The 19,265-nt window shown below is 40.9% G+C and overlaps 1 protein-coding gene across 1 annotated transcript in view; it reads left to right on the top strand.

Annotated features, from left to right (window-relative positions):
- The window catches only part of CFTR (CF transmembrane conductance regulator), a 208,169-nt gene extending 190,656 nt beyond the window's left edge, over positions 1 to 17,513 (top strand). Inside the window, exons 24-27 of the mRNA XM_062207464.1 lie at positions 2,952 to 3,041; positions 13,302 to 13,474; positions 14,390 to 14,495; positions 15,446 to 17,513. Of these exons, the coding sequence (XP_062063448.1) occupies positions 2,952 to 3,041; positions 13,302 to 13,474; positions 14,390 to 14,495; positions 15,446 to 15,646 (570 nt within the window). The 3' untranslated portion in view covers positions 15,647 to 17,513. The remainder of the gene's footprint in view (positions 1 to 2,951; positions 3,042 to 13,301; positions 13,475 to 14,389; positions 14,496 to 15,445) is intronic.
- The last annotated feature ends 1,752 nt before the right edge of the window (positions 17,514 to 19,265 follow it).

The raw sequence follows: 19,265 nt of genomic DNA, 5'->3' as shown, positions 1-19,265 counted from the left end.
GCCTATCCCAAGAGAGGGCACATGGTAAGCCCACCCTAAGGCAGGGCATCCAGATAGTCACCGCTTTCTGAAGCATGCGACCCATGCTCTGATCCTTTCATAACTGTTTCCTGTCCTTCTAAAAAATGCTGGAAACTTTTTCTATAAAGAAGCACTGCATAAAAAGATATATATATTTAAAAGCTATGTGGCAAACTTCTATTGGCAAGCCTTCGACTTTTAGGTGCTAAATAAACCTAATTGCTTAAATAATGAATAGACTCAAGTTCTCAGAGCCACTTCTTTTTAAATTCTCTTTAGCTTGTCAGAATTCCTGAGTAATGCCCTTTGACCTGCTCTTTTGAGCTTATTTGAACATTCCTTTCATTTACTTAGAAGCTTTGAGAAGGGTGTACAGCTATATCCATCATGTCTCATGGTCCTATGAGTCATATACGTAATTGTTACATTCACTTCTGTAGAGCAATGCAGGTATCTCCTAACCTGAGAAATATCAGCAAAAGGCTTCTGGTTGCCTCTCTAGAGGATTCCTGAGATATTTGGCAACAACTTTCTTCTTTAAGCCATAAATTATTCCTGGGGCATGGGGGTGGGGTGAGGGTGAGCTCTCTGATGTGACCTCTGCACTTGAACTTGTTGGGCTTGGTGAGGACACGCCCCTTCAACCTTAGACACACAGCACAGTAATGTGGGGCCAGCTTGCTGTGTATAGTTCTTCACAGATGAGATGGGCACTGAGCATTCTCTCTCCATATAAGGCAATCTGTACAAGCTAGGGTGTGCAATGATGTTCTTTACTCCCCTTTGTTTATTCTAAACATTAACATCAAAAATGTTCTTTCAATTCATCCATGTGCGCAAGGAAGGAACTAAATATTGTTATTGGATGTCATTTTTTTAGAAAACTTTTATTTAATAAATATAAATTTTGAAATTACAACTTTCGGATTATAGCGGTTTTTCTCCCCATAACTCCCTCCCACCCACAAACCATCCCATCTCCTACTCCCTCTCCCATCCCATTCTTCACTAAGATTCATTTTTTTTTTTTTTGACAGGCAGACAGAGTGGACAGTGAGAGAGAGACAGAGAGAAAGGTCTTCCTTTTCTGTTAGTTCACCCCCCAGTGACCGCCACGGCCTGCATGCTGTGGCCGGCGCACTGCGCTGATCTGAAGACAGGAGCCAGGTGCTTCTCCTGGTCTCCCATGGGGTGCAGGGCCCAAGCACTTGGGCCATCCTCCACTGCACTCCCTGGCCACAGCAGAGAGCTGGCCTGGAAGAGGGGCAACCGGGACAGAATCCGGTGCCGCAACAGGGACTAGAACCCGGTGTGCTGGCGCTGCAAGGCGGAGGATTAGCCTATTGAGCTGTGGCGCCAGCGTGGTTCCCTCTTTTAAACTGAGTTCTTGGTAGTACCCTCTCCTCTACCTATCTGGTAGAGTAGAAGTAGAAGTAGAAGTGTGCCTTGATCAACATATGTGTTTGAGTGGGTATCTGTAAGTTGCAAATTCAAAATCCCTTTGAGGGATTGGTGCTTGGCTTAGAGGTTAGGAGAGCTGCTTGTTATATGGAGTGTCTGGGTTCAGTATCCACCTCTGGCTCCTGGCTGCAAGTCCCTGCTAACTCAGACCCTGGGAGGCAGCAGTGATGGCTGAAGTGACTGGGCTCCTGCCACGCATGTGAAAGATCTTGACTGAGTTTCCTGCTCCCAGCTTTGGCCTTGGCCTGGCCCCAGCTGTCACTGGCATTTGGGGAGTTCTCTTTTTTCTGTCTTTCTGCCTCTCAAATACAGGAGTAAATAAATTTTTAAAATCCCCTGGAAGCTAGATTTGTCAAATCAATACAAAGAAGATTAATTAACAACTCATAAATTTGTTCTGACAAGTTAATTTTAGCTTGTAAGGTCACTTTTTTTTTAAGATTTTTTATTTATTTATTTGACAGTTAGAGTTACAGACAGTGAGAGAGACAGAGAGAAAGGTCTTCCCTCTGATGGTTCACCCTCCAAATGGCTGCAACAGCTGGAGCTACGCTTTTCTGAAGCCAGGAGCCAGGTGACTCTTCCTGGTCTCCCATGCAGGTGCAGGGGCCCAAGCACTTGGGCCATCCTCCACTGCTTTCCCGGGTCACAGCAGAGAACTCGAGTGGAAGAGGAGCAACTGGGTCTAGAACCCGGTGCCCATATGGGATGCTGGCGCCACAGGCGGAGGGTTAATCTAGTGTGCCACAGGGCCGGCCCCATTTTTTTTTTTTAAAGATTTATTTATTTGAAAGGCAGAGTTACAGAGAGGCAGAGGCAGAGGCAGAAGCAGAAAGAGAGAGAGAGAGAGAATATATGTCAGTCTTCCATCCACTGGTTCACTCCCCAAATGGCTGCAATGGCCAGAGCTGGTCTGTTCTGAAGCCAGGAGCCAGGAGCTTCTTCTGGGTCTCCCACACAGGTGCAGGGGCCCAAGGACTTGGGCCATCTTCTATTGCTTTCCCAGGCCATAGCAGAGAGCTGGATTGGAAATGAAGCACCTGGGGCAAACCAGTGCTTTTATGGGATGCCAGCACTGCAGGCAGTGGCTTTACCTGCTACACCACAGCACTGCCCCAGAAGGTTACTCTTTAAGATTTTATATCTATTTGCTTATAATAAGGAGCATTGCTAGAAATAAAAGAAATTAACTTGCCACAACAAACTTTTTCTGAATTTCTTTATTCTAAAGACATTGGGATTAGAAAAATGTTTTCAGGAGCTTAATATGTTGGTTTTTTTGTTTCTTGAAAATAATATAAAGGAAACATGACAAAATAGTAAAATTTAAGGAAACTGCATGGTAAGTGCATGAATATTTGTTAAATTATTTAAAAATATTTTTCCTACATGAATTATTTCACAATAAGATGAGGAAAAATAGAGATGTTTAGTATATTCATATTTTCTTTTTTTCTTCATTGCTCTAGAAAGTATTTATCTTTTCTGGAACATTTAGAAAAAACTTGGATCCCTATGAACAATGGAGTGATCAAGAAATATGGAAAGTTGCAGATGAGGTAAGAATACTAACTTAGATGATTTTAGAAGTAGCTCATATATAAGATTGGTTGTCATGGTTGAGAAATTTTACACATGTGTGTGTGTGTGTGTTTGCATAGGCATACGATTTTTTAAATGGAGTACCTAATACTTGTGTACCTGGAGTACCCAGTACTTTGAATTAAACCTACCCTTCTCCTCACTGCCAAGACTCCACCTAGCAGCCTCTGTTTTACTCTGTTGGGGCTGGCATAACAAAAGAGTATAGACTGTGAGGCTTATCAACAACAAAAATCATTGCTTAGAGTCTGGAGCCTGGGAAGCCCAAGATCATGAAGCCAGCAGATATCGTTCCTGGTTCATCGATGGTGCCTTCTTGCTATGTCTTTAGACAGTGCAAGGAATGAATGAGCTTTGTGGCATCTCTCTCTCTCTTTTTTTTTTTTTTTTTTGACAGGCAGAGTGGACAGTGAGAGAGAGAGAGACAGAGAGAAAGGTCTTCCTTTGCTGTTGGTTCACTCTCCAATGGCCGCCGCGGCCAGCGTGCTGCAGCCAGTGCACCACACTGATCCAAAGGCAGGAGCCAGGTGCTTCTCCTGGTCTCCCATGGGGTGCAGGGCCCAAGCACTTGGGCCATCCTCCACTGCACTCCCGGGCCACAGCAGAGAGCTGGCCTGGAAGAGGGGCAACCGGGACAGAATCCGGCACCCCGACCAGGACTAGAACCCAGTGTGCCCGCCGCTAGGTGGAGGATTAGCCTGTTGAACCACAGCACCGGCTAATGGCATCTCTTTTCTACAGTGCTCATCCCACTCTTGAGGGCTCCATCCTTATGATCTAATTACTTTCCACAGTTCTCATCTATTACCACCACGTGAGGGTTAGTATTTCCATATAAGATTACTAGGGAAACACAAATATTATGTTATGTTCTCATAACATTCTGTCCCCAAATTCCATGTCTTTTTCATATGAGAAATACATCATCCCATTCTAACAGCCCAAAATGTCTTAACTTGTTCCAGCATCAACTTAAAAATCTTCAAGTCCAAAGACTCATCTAAATATCTAAATCAGATGGGCTGAGACTTTAAAGTATTATTCACCCTTAGTCAAATTAATTCATATTTGCAAATCTCTGAAATTAAACGTGTTATATGTTTCCAAGATGAAATATTGGATCAGGCATAAGATAAACCTTCCGTTTCCAAAAGGAAGAAATAGGAAAGAAAGGAGTGACAGGTCCCAAGCAAGTCTAAAACCTTAGTGCTTAACAATAATTTTAGGTTCAGTGCTCTGCCCTCTGGGTCTACTAGATGAGACCAGAAGAAGGGGGGAGGGAGTCCCACCTTTAAGACCTGCTAGGTCAGAGGTCCTGTCCTCATGGATTTGGGTGGCTCACCCCTACCGTGGTCCTGTGCCTGAATCTTTCAGCCATGACTCCTCCAGGCTAGAGTTGCATGCTGGTGGTTCTACTAGTCTGAAATCTTAGGTGTGGCTTTTCCCCCAACAGCTCCACTGGGCAAAACAGTGGAGGCTCCCTGAGGTAGCCCTAGCCTTGTATTGATTCTCTTCTGGGGCCCTGAAGCTCTCTGGGGCACCCTTCAAAGTCTAGGTGGAGGCAGCCATGCTCCTACAGCTTTGCTGCATGAAGCCCATGCCACACTGGGGTCTGCAGGAGCCATACTGGGTGTGGCTGAGGAGCATGGTGATAGAGCATGGAGTGGAGGCTGTGATGGGAGGTGCTGCAAGGAAGCTATGGCCCCTCCTTTGAAATCCTTCTGTCTTGTAGGACTTTGCCCCCAGGCCTATGATTGGAGGCACAGTCCGGTGATCCTTGAAATGGCTTTAGGGTCATCCTTCCATACTGTGGACTATTGGTGCTGGTTTCTGTTTAGATGGATAACTAATCCCCCTCATTGTCTTGATGACTACTTCTTAGAGTCTGTAGAAATGACTGGTCCACAGTAATTTTATAAAATTTGGCCATACCCTTCATGTTCTCTCCTAAGCAGGACTTCTCATTTTGTTTACAATATGGATAGGCTGAGAACTTTCCAAGTTCTGTTTCTCTTTCTACTAACACTTCTATCTTTAAGTCATTTGTTATCTCACATTTCACTGTGAATAGTCCAGAAGAACCAGGGTACTCCTTCAACATTTTGCTTAGATGCTTCCTCAGCCAAATATTCAGTTTAATAGCTTGCAAGTTATGCCTTCTGTAAAACACTGAGAAATGAACAGAGTTTAGCCAAATTCTTTACCATTTGTAACAAGCATGCTCTTTTCTCCATTGCTCAATAACATTTTCATTTGAGAACTCATAAGAATGCCCTTTCTGTCCGTGTTTCTGCCACCATTCTGTTTACCACCACTTGGGTTTTCTCTAAGAAGCTCATACCATTGTCTACAGTGCTCCTTTCCTTCTGAGTCCTTAACAGAATCACCTTTCAGAGTCCATTCAGTCACAGCGACGTATGCTTTTTACAGCATTCACCTCTAAATTATTCTAGCCTCTACCACGCATTACCCAGTTTCAAAACCACATCCAAAATTTTAGGTATCTGTTATCGTGACACTCTACCCTCAGTACCAATTTTTATCTTAGCTTCTTTGTGATGCTGTAACAAAATACCATATGCTAAGAGGGGTGTAAGCCATAGAAATTTCTCACTGTTCTGGAGACTGGGGAGCCCAAGATCAAGCTGTCTGCAGATTTGGTATGTGGCAAAGGCCTCCCAGATGGATGTATTTTCACTGTATTCTTACATGGCCGAAAGGGTGAACTAACTCTGGTCACTCTCAAAGGCCAGGTTAGGATTTGGACATATGAATCTGGTGGCAGACGTAAACATTCAATCTATCGCAGACCCCATAGAAGGCATTACTTTGACATTCTCCCCATGACCAATTTCATTGTGTGAGACATGATCTAGGAGAGATCCAAACACCTTCAGTGCACTGAGCTTATCAGAAATACCTGATATAAGGGGTCATCTCTCCACACATTCTCATCTGCTCCTTTCCTGAGCTTTGACACTCTTCAGGCACAAGGAGAAGATTTTGGTCTCACGTGATTGACTTCCCCTGAAGGCGTAGGTTTAGCACAGAAGGATAGTGCTTGTCCTGGAAGGCCTTCAGATGACTGAAGCCTTCTCTGAAAGCCACCAGGCACCATGCGCCTTGGAGATACGGGACTGTGAGTGCTGCTGGGCAAAATGCCACGTGTTCTGGATGAGGCAAACACCATCTTGAAGTTACTAAGGTATCATGTAGGAAATATATGGATCAAAACTCAAAGTTCCTAAATGGCATCCTCTATTTAGCCAGCAGGTGACACCTTGTAAGTGGAGGTTTTATGCAGAGAACTTGAGCATGAGGGGTGAAGGGACAGCTAGAATGAAATTCTTGCTTTCTTTAACAGAATACTCTTGCTATAAATTTTTTTTTTTGAAACATGGGCATTGTGTTAAAGAGAAAGGGAACACAGAGTGTCCTATTTTGTTAAACTTTAGCAAGTTTAACATCTGGATGTTGGCAGAATAGAATCACAGGAACTAAGAATGTTGAAACTCAAAGGTCTTTTTAGAGAACAACTTTATTCTTCTGCTTCCTGCACTTTTGGTCCTTATGGCCTAGTTTGTGTTTATCCCAAATGTTCTTCCCACTCCTACCTCCCTTCAGAGTGGATCTTGCCAGAAGCTTTGGAATGTTTCTAAGTGTTAAACACTTACCTGTTGAGTGCCCAACCTTAACATGCCCCTAATAAAATGCACTTAGATTTAACCGTTTTCATTATCAAAGTTTCCTTATTACCCAACAAACACGGGGATTTTAAAGAAAACATTAACCAAGTTGCAAGTGACACATCTTAATATCTTTGATGTGACTTCAGAGGCTAAACTATAGGAACACAGTGTAATGGGAGAGAAACTTGGGAAGAAAGACATTAGACTATAAAATTTGCAAGTATTGCCAAGTCACAATAAAATTTACAGGGAAGCAGGATCATAAAAATTATCTAAAATTTTAGAACATGTGGTTATGATTTTAAATGCCAGTATGATGCAAATCTGTTTAGTTTTATTTGAGTAGTTCATATTTAGGTTTATCTTTTTACTGATCCTCTTTGTATTAATTGATGTGTATAAATAACAATTAGGCTGTTATAACTTTAATGTGATGTGCTTTGAGGAATAATGACAAGTTTTTATTGAGGGCATATGCCAATAACACACAAGTAAACATGCAACAGCCTAGAGTAGAAGAAAAGGCATTTGGATTTAAAAGTTACAAGGGCTAGGTTTTAGTCCTATATGGTTGGTAGAATAACTCATCCAAAAAGAACATTTGGAGGTGTGTCAAATTCTCAACTGGACAGAAAGGATCAAAAGGTATAAACCAGCACTGTCCGGAACAAGCTGGGATGTGTGTTATCTCACCCAGATCTCCCTGTGACCTTTGCATGCCTGTGTCTCTAAAGGAAATGAACTGAGTAATGGCAGCCAGACAACTAATTCTAGCCCAGTAGCTTCTCCTACATAATTCCCTGTTCTCCCAAATGGAAATAAAAGGTATACATGATGACAGGGTCAGGCAAGACATGTTTTCTTAAACATTTATTTCTAGCTTGGACTTGGAACCTTTTTCTAGATTGTGTGAAACCGTGACGATTTGTGTCTGGTTACTAACTTGAAGGCTTGGAAGCACGGCTCCCTCCTCCCTTCCCTTTATGCCATAAGTCTGTACCTTCATTGTGATGATGGGGGAACTTAAGGGAACTGAAAGCAACTCTGATGGAAGGAAAGAGAGTTTCAGAGACCTTGAACTTAAATGGTCTAATCTGCTCATTCCCAACACAAGTCAGACCCAAACAACTGCTTTCCAAAACAGTGCCAAACTGATTTTACCATCTGCATAGACAAAAGAGAATCTTGAGAGAGACTGAATCCCAGGGTGAAAACGTTGACCCCCTAGGATTGTGGCCTAATAAATTATTAGGCTTATTGTAACTTTTCAAATATTTATGTAAAGTGGACCCAGCCCAATGCCTTACAAATAATAAATATGAAGTAAAAGTTATTATATTCATGTTTCCACCTGGCCATTGCCTGGTCATCCTTTAAATGTTTGATGAGATTCTGATTCTTGTCGCACTTTACTTAAACTTCATGGGAAATTATATGTCACGTCTTGGCTTTCAGATGTCTGTGTCGATACTTCCCAAATCTGCCTATTCCCAGAGTGCCTACCTGGTGTCTCAGCAGGTGAAAACTTCCTTACGTCAATAAAATTCTTATCTGTCCCACCCACACACATTTCCTGTATTCCTCATTGCAGCAAATGGTATCAGTGTCCTCCAGTTACCCAAAGCCAAGACCTGGACAGTTGACCCCCAACTTTCTCCACTAGGCCCTGGGTATCTTTCGAGTCCTGTCCTAGAATATGTGGACTTTCCTTCATCCCCACCTGACATCACTGCTAACTCTTGAGAGGATGCCTGAAGCAGGCTCCTGGCTGGCACTGCTCCTTGCACTTCTGGTGATCTTTCTAATCTCTGCATCTGACCACTTGCTTCTTCCCTTCCTATGGCTCTTTACTTCCTGGTGGACAGAGCCCACACTGTTTAAGGTAACTTACAGATCATGATTTGGTATTTGTTTGCCTTTCTAACCTCTCCCTAAAAGTTATAGTTTAAATGGGACTCAGCTCCTGAACTCATGAAGATGTTTAAACCACCAAATCATGTGATTGCTACTGGAAAGTGGACACTTAATCCAATCCACTATGATGTTTAGGGATATGGCTAGTGGAAGGCCCTTAGGTCATTGAGGGTGTGCCCTCAGAAGGGAGTTCTTACAAAAAGGATAATTATAAAAGCCCGGTTGGGCCCAGCTTTCCCACACCTGCTTCCTGGCTCACCGTGTGGTTCTTTGGCACATGCTCTGCTGTTGTTGTCCTCTGGCCTCACCAGATATCCAACCAGTCTTGAACTTGAGCCTCCAGAACTCTAAATCAAAATAAACCTCTTTACTTCATTACAGGCCTATATCAGGTATTTTGTGGTAGTAATGGAAAGCTGACTAATATACCTACCTTTCCACTTCCTATGATCAGCTGTGCTGTTTCTTTGGTTTCTCTAAGACACCAGAGGCTTTTCCACATGCTGTTCTCTGCGCTTGGGAACCACTCTCAGCCCTTCACTGCTAGGTCCTAGTCATCATCCGGGTCCCTCTCACACAGCACTTCTCATATATGTGCCCGAGGTTCCTGGTGTCTGACATGGATCTCTTACCCTCAGCTCTTTTATGCCTTTCCTCATATTGGATGGAGATTTGCCTCCTAACTTGTCCATGTCCCCCACTGAATTGCAAGTTCCTGTAAGTTAGAGGTCATGTCCCATTCACTGTCATATTTCCAGTGCTTAGCGTAGTGTGGTACACATGGACAGTGTTCAACAAACACTGACTAAGTGAATGAATGAAGGGTCCTTTCATTGCATACTATCAAATTATAAATACACATAAAAATATAAAAAATATAAAATGGACTTGAGATTGACACAGAGCAGGTATCACCACCATTCCTATTTTATCAAGGAGTATACTGAGCCTTGAGAGGTCTGAGGACCTTGGTTGGGAATGTCGTGGCTCCAAGTAATCCCCTGACCCCTGCCTTATAGCCTGGCTTATCCCAGTGAGCTGTCGCAGCATTGTCCATGGTCTAAGTCCTAGGACTATTTGTTTTAGAATAAATGCCTGTTTGGTAAATGCTTGCTTTTTTAAATTGCTTATAAATAGTGTCTATCCTTATTGATGGTTAAGCAAGTTGTTTTAGAGAACAAGTTAAATAGCAGAAAGAGTGTCCTTTGAAGTTGAAAATGTGCCCTGGTAAACCTGGAGAGTGGCAAAAGGAATCTCAGAAGGAGTTGGCAGCATCTATTGTTATAACTGCCCACTAATGGACTATTCAGTTAAACCACAGTTCACTTTTTGGATTTTTTTTTTCATGTGTCCCTGTCACAAGAGCAAACTCTTACTCCATAACATTCCAGAGTGCAGCAATAGCAAAAGTCAACATTCTGTATAAAGTGACCAGTCCTTTATAGACTGCTAGACATTGCTTAGTTTTATGTGTCACAAAGCAAAATTTCTCCTTTCTTATTAACAGCTTGGGGAGTACATACAATTTATTAACTCAACAGCATAAAGCTGGAAAATCCCTATGATCCAAAGTTCTTTGCATTTTATTTGATTATTTAATCTACTTATTTTTAATGATAGGTAGGAATGAAAATTATTAGTTTTGATAGAACTGAACTAAATTTTGTATTTTTATCTATTAAAAAATAATGTGATTATAGTACTAATAAGATTATACTGACATATGTATTTAAAGAATAAGGAATTTCTAGATGAATGGTGGCCAAATATAACAATTTGAATGAATGATAACTGAATGAAATATGAATCAAAACTTAAGGGTGGATGAGTGAGTCCTGGTTTTAGCTCTTCATTATAGAGGGTGATTTAAGACATATCACTTGACCTGTGATTCTGTAAGTCTTCTCTAAAAATCAACTCATAAAGTTAGAAGTTTCCTAACACTGGTAGAGTCCTGCATGAATAAGAGTGCTGAGGCTGACAAAGTGGACAGAATGGGCACAAAGGACACAGAGCTGAGGAGCACATCTTACCATCAAGAAACTCACAGTCTAACAGAGGGAATTGCACAAATACTACCATGACTGGGTGTCTGGATGCCCTAAGAGATGATCAGGGATATTCAGAAGGCACAAACCTGAGAATGTCAAGGTGCTTGGGGAACTACTGACTATTTGGTGCTGGGAATATGAGTGGAGGGGTCTGGATTCTGAATGCCTTAGATGCCATCTGAAAGAGCTCAGATTTTATTATACCCAGAAGAGAACCACTATAGAAATATTTTAAAGGATTTATTTTATTTACTTGAAAGGCAGAGTTACAGAGAGAGAGGGAGACAAAAAGTGAGAGATCTTCCATCCTCTGATGGAGCACTTAACAAATGTCTGCAATGATCAAGGCTGGGCCAAGCTGAAGCCGGGGGCCAGGAACTCCACCCAGGTCTTCCATCTGGGTGCAGGGGCCCAAGGACTTGGGCCATCCTCTGATGCCCCCTCACCAATGCACCCAGGCATATGAGCAGGGAGGTGGATCAGAAGTGAGGCTAGGACTCAAACAGTGCCCACACGGGATGCCAGTGTCACAGACTGACTTAAACCATGGCTGGCACCAGAACACTGGCCCCTACTGTAGAATTTAAAACTGAGAAATGATGTGGTTAGACTAGCATTTCAGGCAGATCTCTAGGGTGTTTGTGTCACAAATGGAGGATTCAACTCACTGGGGCTTCGAGTGAGATGCTTAAGAGATGATGATGGCTCAGAATAGGGTCACTATCATGGGGTTAGCAAGGAGAAGGATTTAAGAAGTACCTGGAAAGAGGGCTGGAGATAAAGATTTGAAAATCATTAACTTATTGCTGGCCACCGATACCCTGAAAATGACAGTTCTCTGGGGAGAGTTTGGAGAGTTGGGGGTGAGGGAAACTAAATTCAAGGAACAGGAAGAGGGAGAGAACCTCTACATGTAATAGGAAGAAAAGGCCGTGGAGTGAATGGCTTCTTCTAAGAAGAAATAGATATTTTAGGACGAAATAGATGTTTTAGGATGAAAACACGTTCTGTGGTATGAGGCAGTAAAGACAACAGGTGTACACTAATCTTTTGAGATTTCTAGATGACAAAGTGGGCAGATGTTGAGTGGTAGCTGAAGAGAACCTGGAGCAAGGAAGGGGTTTGTTTTTGGTTCAAGAAGGGAGAGTCTGTGGTGGACTCATGGACTGAAATAATAAAAACCGATGGTGTGAAGACGGAAAGAATGATACACATCCTCTAACTCCTTGACAAGATCCTTTCTTCACATTCTTAGGTTTTGTGTCCCAAAGTAGTTTTATGTTTGAATTTTTGGGAATACAGCAGAGTAGTGCCCCTTGTCTAATGAATATTCTTACATGCTCTATCATCTCAGAAACACTTTTCAAACTTTAAAGAATTCTCACAAAGTACCATTGTTTTAATGAGAAATCAGTTCAGGAACACAGATCCGCAATATACCTGATGCCATAGAGTGAATTTTTGCTGGGAAACACAATGATGTGGGTCGTTCTGAATTTATCTATGAAGGCCATCATCTCATTCCACCTATATTAGAGCTGGGTGAAAACATATGCTATCTACCCATATGAAGTTTCAGATTTCTGAAGGACAGGAGACAATCATCTGTTTATCTCTTTGGTCCTCATTTACTCAGAAGTACTTTGCAAAGACTAAACATGTAGTGCATATTTACTTAAATACATTTAAATATATGACGAGAGCAAACACTTAATAATGTTGGTCTTATTTTGATAGAATGAGTATCTTTATCTCATTTGCTTTTTTAAACTTTTTTTTACTATTTTATAAAAATATTATTTTTTACCATTATTTTACTATTTTTAAAAAATAAACCATTGACTCTAACACAATCTTCATGTCTAAGAGCCTTTGAATCTATTACTAATATACCACTGCTTTAACCCTAGCCTTTTTTAACTCATAGTTTTATTAATTTCTTACAATCAGAATCTAGGAAACAAAGAGATGAGTTGTGAATTGCTGTATATAAATTTTAAAACTTCCTTGTTGATTCTTCTGTGCTTTTGTCTGCTGTTATGGTAAAGTAGGGATGGAAGGTAGCATGAGGATGGATGGAATCATGCATATCAAACCTTCCCTTCCTCTTGTATGCTACCTTCTATCCTATCTATATAAGTTGTCATGATAGAGTGAATAATTCCATTCTATAATTTTATCTTTTCCAGCATGTATTCAATTGTGTTGGAATTATTTGTGTAGACCTTTATAAACACTGAACATTGCAGAAGCTACATACCATTATTCTTTGATGCATATCAGGGTACTTGGCATATAATAGATACTTATTGAATGTTTCATGGATATTTGAAGCACAGAGCTGAAATAAGTCATAGGCTGATCCTTTAGACTTGCCAAGATTTAAATAGACTTTTGCTCAATCAAACTCGAATAGTAGGAGTTGGGATGGGGGTAGATATGAAATTTAAGCTTCCAGAACTCTCATGTTTATTTTTAGAATGTCAACTTCTTGAGTGATTTTATCCCTGAGATATTTGAACTACCCTCTCTAAGCACATGTTTTCCCTCTTTTTTTCTGCAGGTTGGACTCAGATCTGTAATAGAACAATTTCCTGGGAAGCTTGATTTTGTCCTTGTGGATGGGGGCTATGTCCTCAGCCATGGCCATAAGCAGTTGATGTGCTTGGCCAGATCTGTTCTCAGTAAGGCAAAGATCTTGCTGCTTGATGAACCCAGTGCTCATCTGGATCCTATGTGAGTTTCAGAAATTCTGAATAATAGCATAAAAGCATAGTGGGAGCAGAAACATTGAAACCTACTTCATATTGACACAAATTCTCTTTAGGCTGTCATGTCTGCAATGGGAGATTCTGCAGATATTAATAACTGCCCAGTGAAAAAGTCACTACTTGAACACAAATACTCATTTATTTGTATAAAAGCCCTGTGTACCCTTTTGAGTGTAGTTTGGAATTTCATACAAATTCCTCCCCCTTGTCAACATATGATAAAAGAATTACATTGGCATAATCTGATCCTTATGACTTTCCTTTATGTCTCATTTATACCATAAACATAATATAAAATTAAGAACTCCTGGTGATTCTTTATGAAAATGTACTTGTTTATGAAATTTTCTTGAAAATGTTTGACCTCTTTATGGGTACCTAGAATCTACCCCCAAAGATTGTGGCTAACTCTAAAATAAAACAATATTATTTTAAAAGTATGTAAATAGAGGGGCCAGTGCTGTTGCATAGTAGTCTAAGCTTCTGCCTATGGTGCCAGCATCCCATATGGGCACCAGTTCATATCCCTCCTGCTTCTTTTCTGATCCAGCTCTCTGCCATGGCCTAGGAAAGCAGTAGAAAATGGCCCAAGTGTTTGGGCCCCTGTGTCTGTGTGGGAGACCTGGAAGAAGCTTGGCTCCTAGCTTCATATTGGTGCAGCTCCAGCTGTTGTGGCCATTTGGGAAGTGAACCAGGAAATGGAAGACCTTATTCTTGCTCCCTCTCTCTGTCTGCAACTCTACCTCTCAAATAAATAAATAAAATCTTTTTTTAAAAGAAAGTATGTAAATAGAGATGTAATTTAAAGAAATTATTAGCAAGGATAAAGGCAGGTTATCCATTTCTGTGATGTTTTATGTGTAATTTCTTTCTTTTTTAGAACATACCAAATAATTCGGAGAACTCTGAAACAAGCATTTGCTGATTGCACAGTAATCCTCTGTGAACACAGGATAGAGGCAATGTTGGAATGCCAACGATTTCTGGTGAGTCTTTATACATTTACTTAAGCTCTCATTTTCCTGTAATTCTTGAAAACAATCTCATATATGATAATCCCTGTAAATTGCAGCAATGTACAGATTTATTCATTAAAATGAGCTGTGTAACCACCCAGCTCTACTCAAAATAGCTGCACAAGCTTTTTACTTTCATTTGAGCTGTGAAGTAAGCTTGAAATCCAGTAAACTAAAATAGCAGCATATTACTAAATTACTTTATAAATTGATGTTTACACTTTTTGATCCCTTTACTTGGAAACTAAGTCATAAAAAAAAGACTGTCCTATCTTGGATAAAAAAGGTATTCTTATTCTGTGACTAAATCTTCCTTGGATGTGGCCCAAGACAGGCCTAGTTATCTTACATCTGAGTTGCGATTCTAATGTAGTAGTTGAGGGGCTTTGATTTCATTTTTCCAGTCATTTGGCTCTCAGGTTATTGCCTCTCTCAGTCATCTTCTCATTGTGTTTTCAAAACTGTCACAGGAGGAAGTTCTGAGGGTGATGTATCATGTCATTTCTCTTGGGATTTTGAGCCTACAGGTGGCAAAGGATAACAGGATGGTTATTATCATTATTATTACTGAGAGCTGGAAGAGACAAATTAGGGGGCAGACACACAACTTCTGTGCCTCCTGTGGGCAAGTTCAAGAAGTGATTGAAGTCCTCTTTCCTCTGGCCTTGAGTTTGCTCACTTTAACGCAGGAAGGAAGCATAATAAAGTCAGGTACCTCCTGACCAATTTGGAATAATGAAGCTTCAGGTCCACTGTTGAAGAGATGCAGCTCTTTATGGTGCTGTGGACTCACACCGTTTAAGGGATCTCACATGAATCATTCCTCCTTGCAATTACCCTCTGAGCCTGTGCCAGTTTCTGTCCCTACTCTGGCTTGACCTGTCTTCTGTGGGAGATCTCACTAATGGCCACTTCCCTAGGTCATAGAAGAGAACACAGTGCGGCAGTATGAATCCATCCAGAAATTGCTGAGTGAGAAGAGCCTCTTCCGGCAGGCCATCAGCTCCTCCGACAGGGCAAAGCTCTTCCCCCACAGGAACTCAAGCAAGCACAAGTCTCGACCCCAGATCACTGCTCTGAAGGAGGAGGCAGAAGAAGAAGTACAAGAAACAAGGCTCTAGAGAGCCAGTGCAAATGTTTGCATGGGACATTCCCTCATAGAGTTGGGGGAGAAACAGTTGCCTCTGCCTCAGAAAACAAGGAGAAATAATGTTTTTTTTTTTTTTTTTTAGCAAACATTTTGGAACAAAGAGTTGAGGACATTCTTATGATCTATATAGATGGCTTCCTGGCCATGGTCAAATCATGTGAAGGGTACTTCAAATCCTTGAAGATTAACCCCTGGGGTTTTTCTTTGCCCTTTGGTAGTAGTTGGGAAGGCAGCTATAAAATTCAGCCAGGTTAGATGTTTAGCTTACTGTTTAGTGAAACTTGTTCATTTGTCTTATTGAAGAACTGAAATCATGCTTCTTAGAGGAATGATTAAGTAATGGTAACTGGAAACTTTAGTAGTTCATATAAATTTATATCCCCCTTTCTCTCCTCTCTTCAAGATATTTAGAAACACAACTACAGTCATGCACTGAATGGTGATGTTTCTGTCAACAATGGACTATATCTACAATGTATATGTATAACACATAGCCTGGGTTTGCAGTAATAATCTAGGATGTTCATACAACAGCAAAATTATCTAATGACTCATTGCTCAAAATATGTCCCTGTCTTTAGGTGGCACATGACAATTCATTGTCTGCCAAGCATTCTGGCTCTCATTTCTGAGGAAGTGTTAGAATACTGTAAGAGTCAAAAAGCATCACATCAATAAAAGCCCCGTTCCATTTAGCCTGGAAGTTAAGATGCAGGTGAAGATGCCTGCATCTCATATTGGACTTCAGTACTCAGCTCTGGTTCCCGAGTTTAGTTTCCTGTTAATGCAAACCCTGGGAGACAGAGGTGATGGCTCAAGTGATTGTGTTCCTGCCACCCACAAGGGAGACCTGGATTGAGTTACAGGTTTCCAGTTTCAGCCCAGTCTAGTCTCAGCCACTGCAGGCATTTGGAGGAGTGTATAAGTGTCCCATTCAACATGTGGTGGTCAGGAAAGAGAACTTCCAATTGTGCAGATTAGGGTTAGTACCATCCAGCTTTACCAAAAATCTAGCCAAGTCAGATAATTAGAATGCACAGAGCAGCTCTGTTGATGCTGAAATTGACAGGACTTTCCCTGACCTCCAGGATATAACAAGCTCATAAGGCATATGGACCGGAAGATGGCTGGAGACGTGTGTTGTGCAAACTGTCACAGGGAAGCCCTTCTTACCTGAGAAGCTCTCAGTAGAAAATGCATGGGTAGATAGGCCATGGGTGCTATAGTGGACACACAGGAAATATGAGCATCTAGATCTAAATGGTGATGGTGGTGTGTCTTCAGGCTAACTATACGTGCTTCATACTGTCTGCTCTGAAGGAGAGAGGGAATGGGAGACACCTCAAAGAAGAGCCAATCATGAATTAGTTTTATATGCTTTTTTTATAATTTTGTGATGCAAATAAAATTTTCTCTAGAAAATATTTATTTTGATAATGTTTCAAACTCTTACATAACAATGCTGTGTTTTAAGAATGATCATATTATGAATTATATTTGTATGAAAGAATTTTATATTTGCAATGTTGACTTTTTAATGCCTTTAGATATTTTTATGATATATTATGTCAAGATTGGGTGAGAAGAACCTAGGGTAATATGGCCCAGGCCATGACTCACTTTTACAGTGTCAAGAGAAACATCAGGGCTGATGATGTTGCACACACCTACGTGGCTCTTGCCCAGAACTCAGGTTGTCTCTTAGATGTAGTTCTGAAGAAGACGGTACCATAAGTCCGACTGCTCCTACCAAGGACACACTGCCATTCCTACTTCAAGCTAACCCTGAAGAAGATTGCATTGTATTTATTACTGTAAGAAAATAACACCTGTCAATAAAATCCATACATTTGTGTGAAACTTAGCTGTTTCCAGATGTATTCATTCATCCCACCTCCTCCATCTCTTACTCCAGTCTCTAGGCTTCATGGAACATAAAACAAAAATTTTTCTTTTGCACATAGCCTTTTAATAACCTCAGATGAAATAAGACACACATTTTAAAGTTATCCTATTTGGTAAAACATACACAATAACATTTACCATTTTAAAATTCAGTTCAGTGGCATTTCATATATTCATGTTGCTGTGCAGCCATCAACATAATCCGTTCATAGGACGTTTTTCATTTTGCAAAGCTGAAACTCCTTATGCATTAAACAGCAACTCCCCATTGCCTTCTACCCCCAGTCCCTGGCAACAACTGTTCTACTTTTTGTCTCTACAAATTCAACTATTTTAAATACTTCATAGGAGTGGGATCCTACAGTGTTTGTTCTTTTGTGATTATTCCACTCAGAATAATATTTTTAAAGGTTCATCAGTGTTATAGCATGGATCAGAATTTTCTTCCTTTTTAAGGCTGGATAATAATCTCTGTATGTATAAATTACATTTTGCCATCCATTTATCCATCAATGAACACTTGAGTTGCTTCCACCTTTTGGATAATGCTTCTAGGAACAGAGATGTGCAAGTAACACTTCATACCCCTGTATCACTTTCAAGACCATCTTTGTTGTAAAATGGAGGCTTATAGAGCATAAAATATTTAGAATCCATAAATGTCCATGTATTTCTTTGAAAACTTATTCAAATAATGGTAACTACTAGATAGCTCTTGATAAGGGAGAAAAAAAAAACTTCATCAAAGGAAATACTATTTCTTCATTAGAAATTGAGTAGTTTGGGGCCAGCACTATGGCACAGTGAGTTAAACCACTGTCTGCAGTGCTGTCATCCCATATGGGTGCCAGTTTGAGTCCCAGCTGCTCCACTTCTGATCCAGCTCCCTGGTAAGGTGCCTGGGAAAGCAGCAGAAAATGGCCCAGGTCTTTGGTCCACTGCATTCATGTAGGAGATCCAGAAGAAGCTCCAGGCTCCCAGCTTTCCCATAGGCCTGCTCTGGCCATTGTGGCCATTTGGAGAGTGAACCAGCAAATGAAAGATTCTCTCTCTCTCTTTCTCTCTCTCTCTCTCTGTAACATTGTCTTTCAAATAAACAAGTCTTTAAAAAAAGAAATTGAGTAGTTTTTCTTTGTCCAGAGTGCTGTTTTTCAATTGATGATACTTCTTTGATCCTCATTGCTTTCTTATTTAGCTTCTTCAAGGACACAGGTGCTGCCGTGTGCCAGGCTCTCTATCCAGCCCCAAGTTTTCTTCTTGGGAGATGTTTGTTTTCACAACCCCAAGAGGGTAGTCTCTAAGCATTCTCTATTCTAATTATTCTTTTTGAGTTACTGAAGTTTATTTTTAAGGTAGTTTTAAATTCACAGCAAAGCTGAGCAATAAGTCTATTCACATATATCCCTTATCTGCACCCATGCATAACCTTCCCTTCTGTCAGCATTCTGCAACAGAATGGTGCATTTGCCATCATTGATGAACCTGCATTGACACAGAACCTCACAGAAGAGTGACAGAACTAGTTCTCATTAGGGCTTGTCCTTGGTAAACTTTTGATGGGATTTTACAAATGTATGATGAAATGTAGTCACCATCATAGAATCACACAGAATGGTTTCACTGCCCTAAAATTCCCCTGTGCTATTCATCTTTCCCTTTCCCCGAACTCCTAGGAACTACTTACT

The sequence above is a fragment of the Lepus europaeus genome, chromosome 1 (assembly GCF_033115175.1).
Source record: "Lepus europaeus isolate LE1 chromosome 1, mLepTim1.pri, whole genome shotgun sequence".
Taxonomy (NCBI): domain Eukaryota; kingdom Metazoa; phylum Chordata; class Mammalia; order Lagomorpha; family Leporidae; genus Lepus; species Lepus europaeus.
This window is presented reverse-complemented; position numbering and strand designations above follow the sequence as displayed.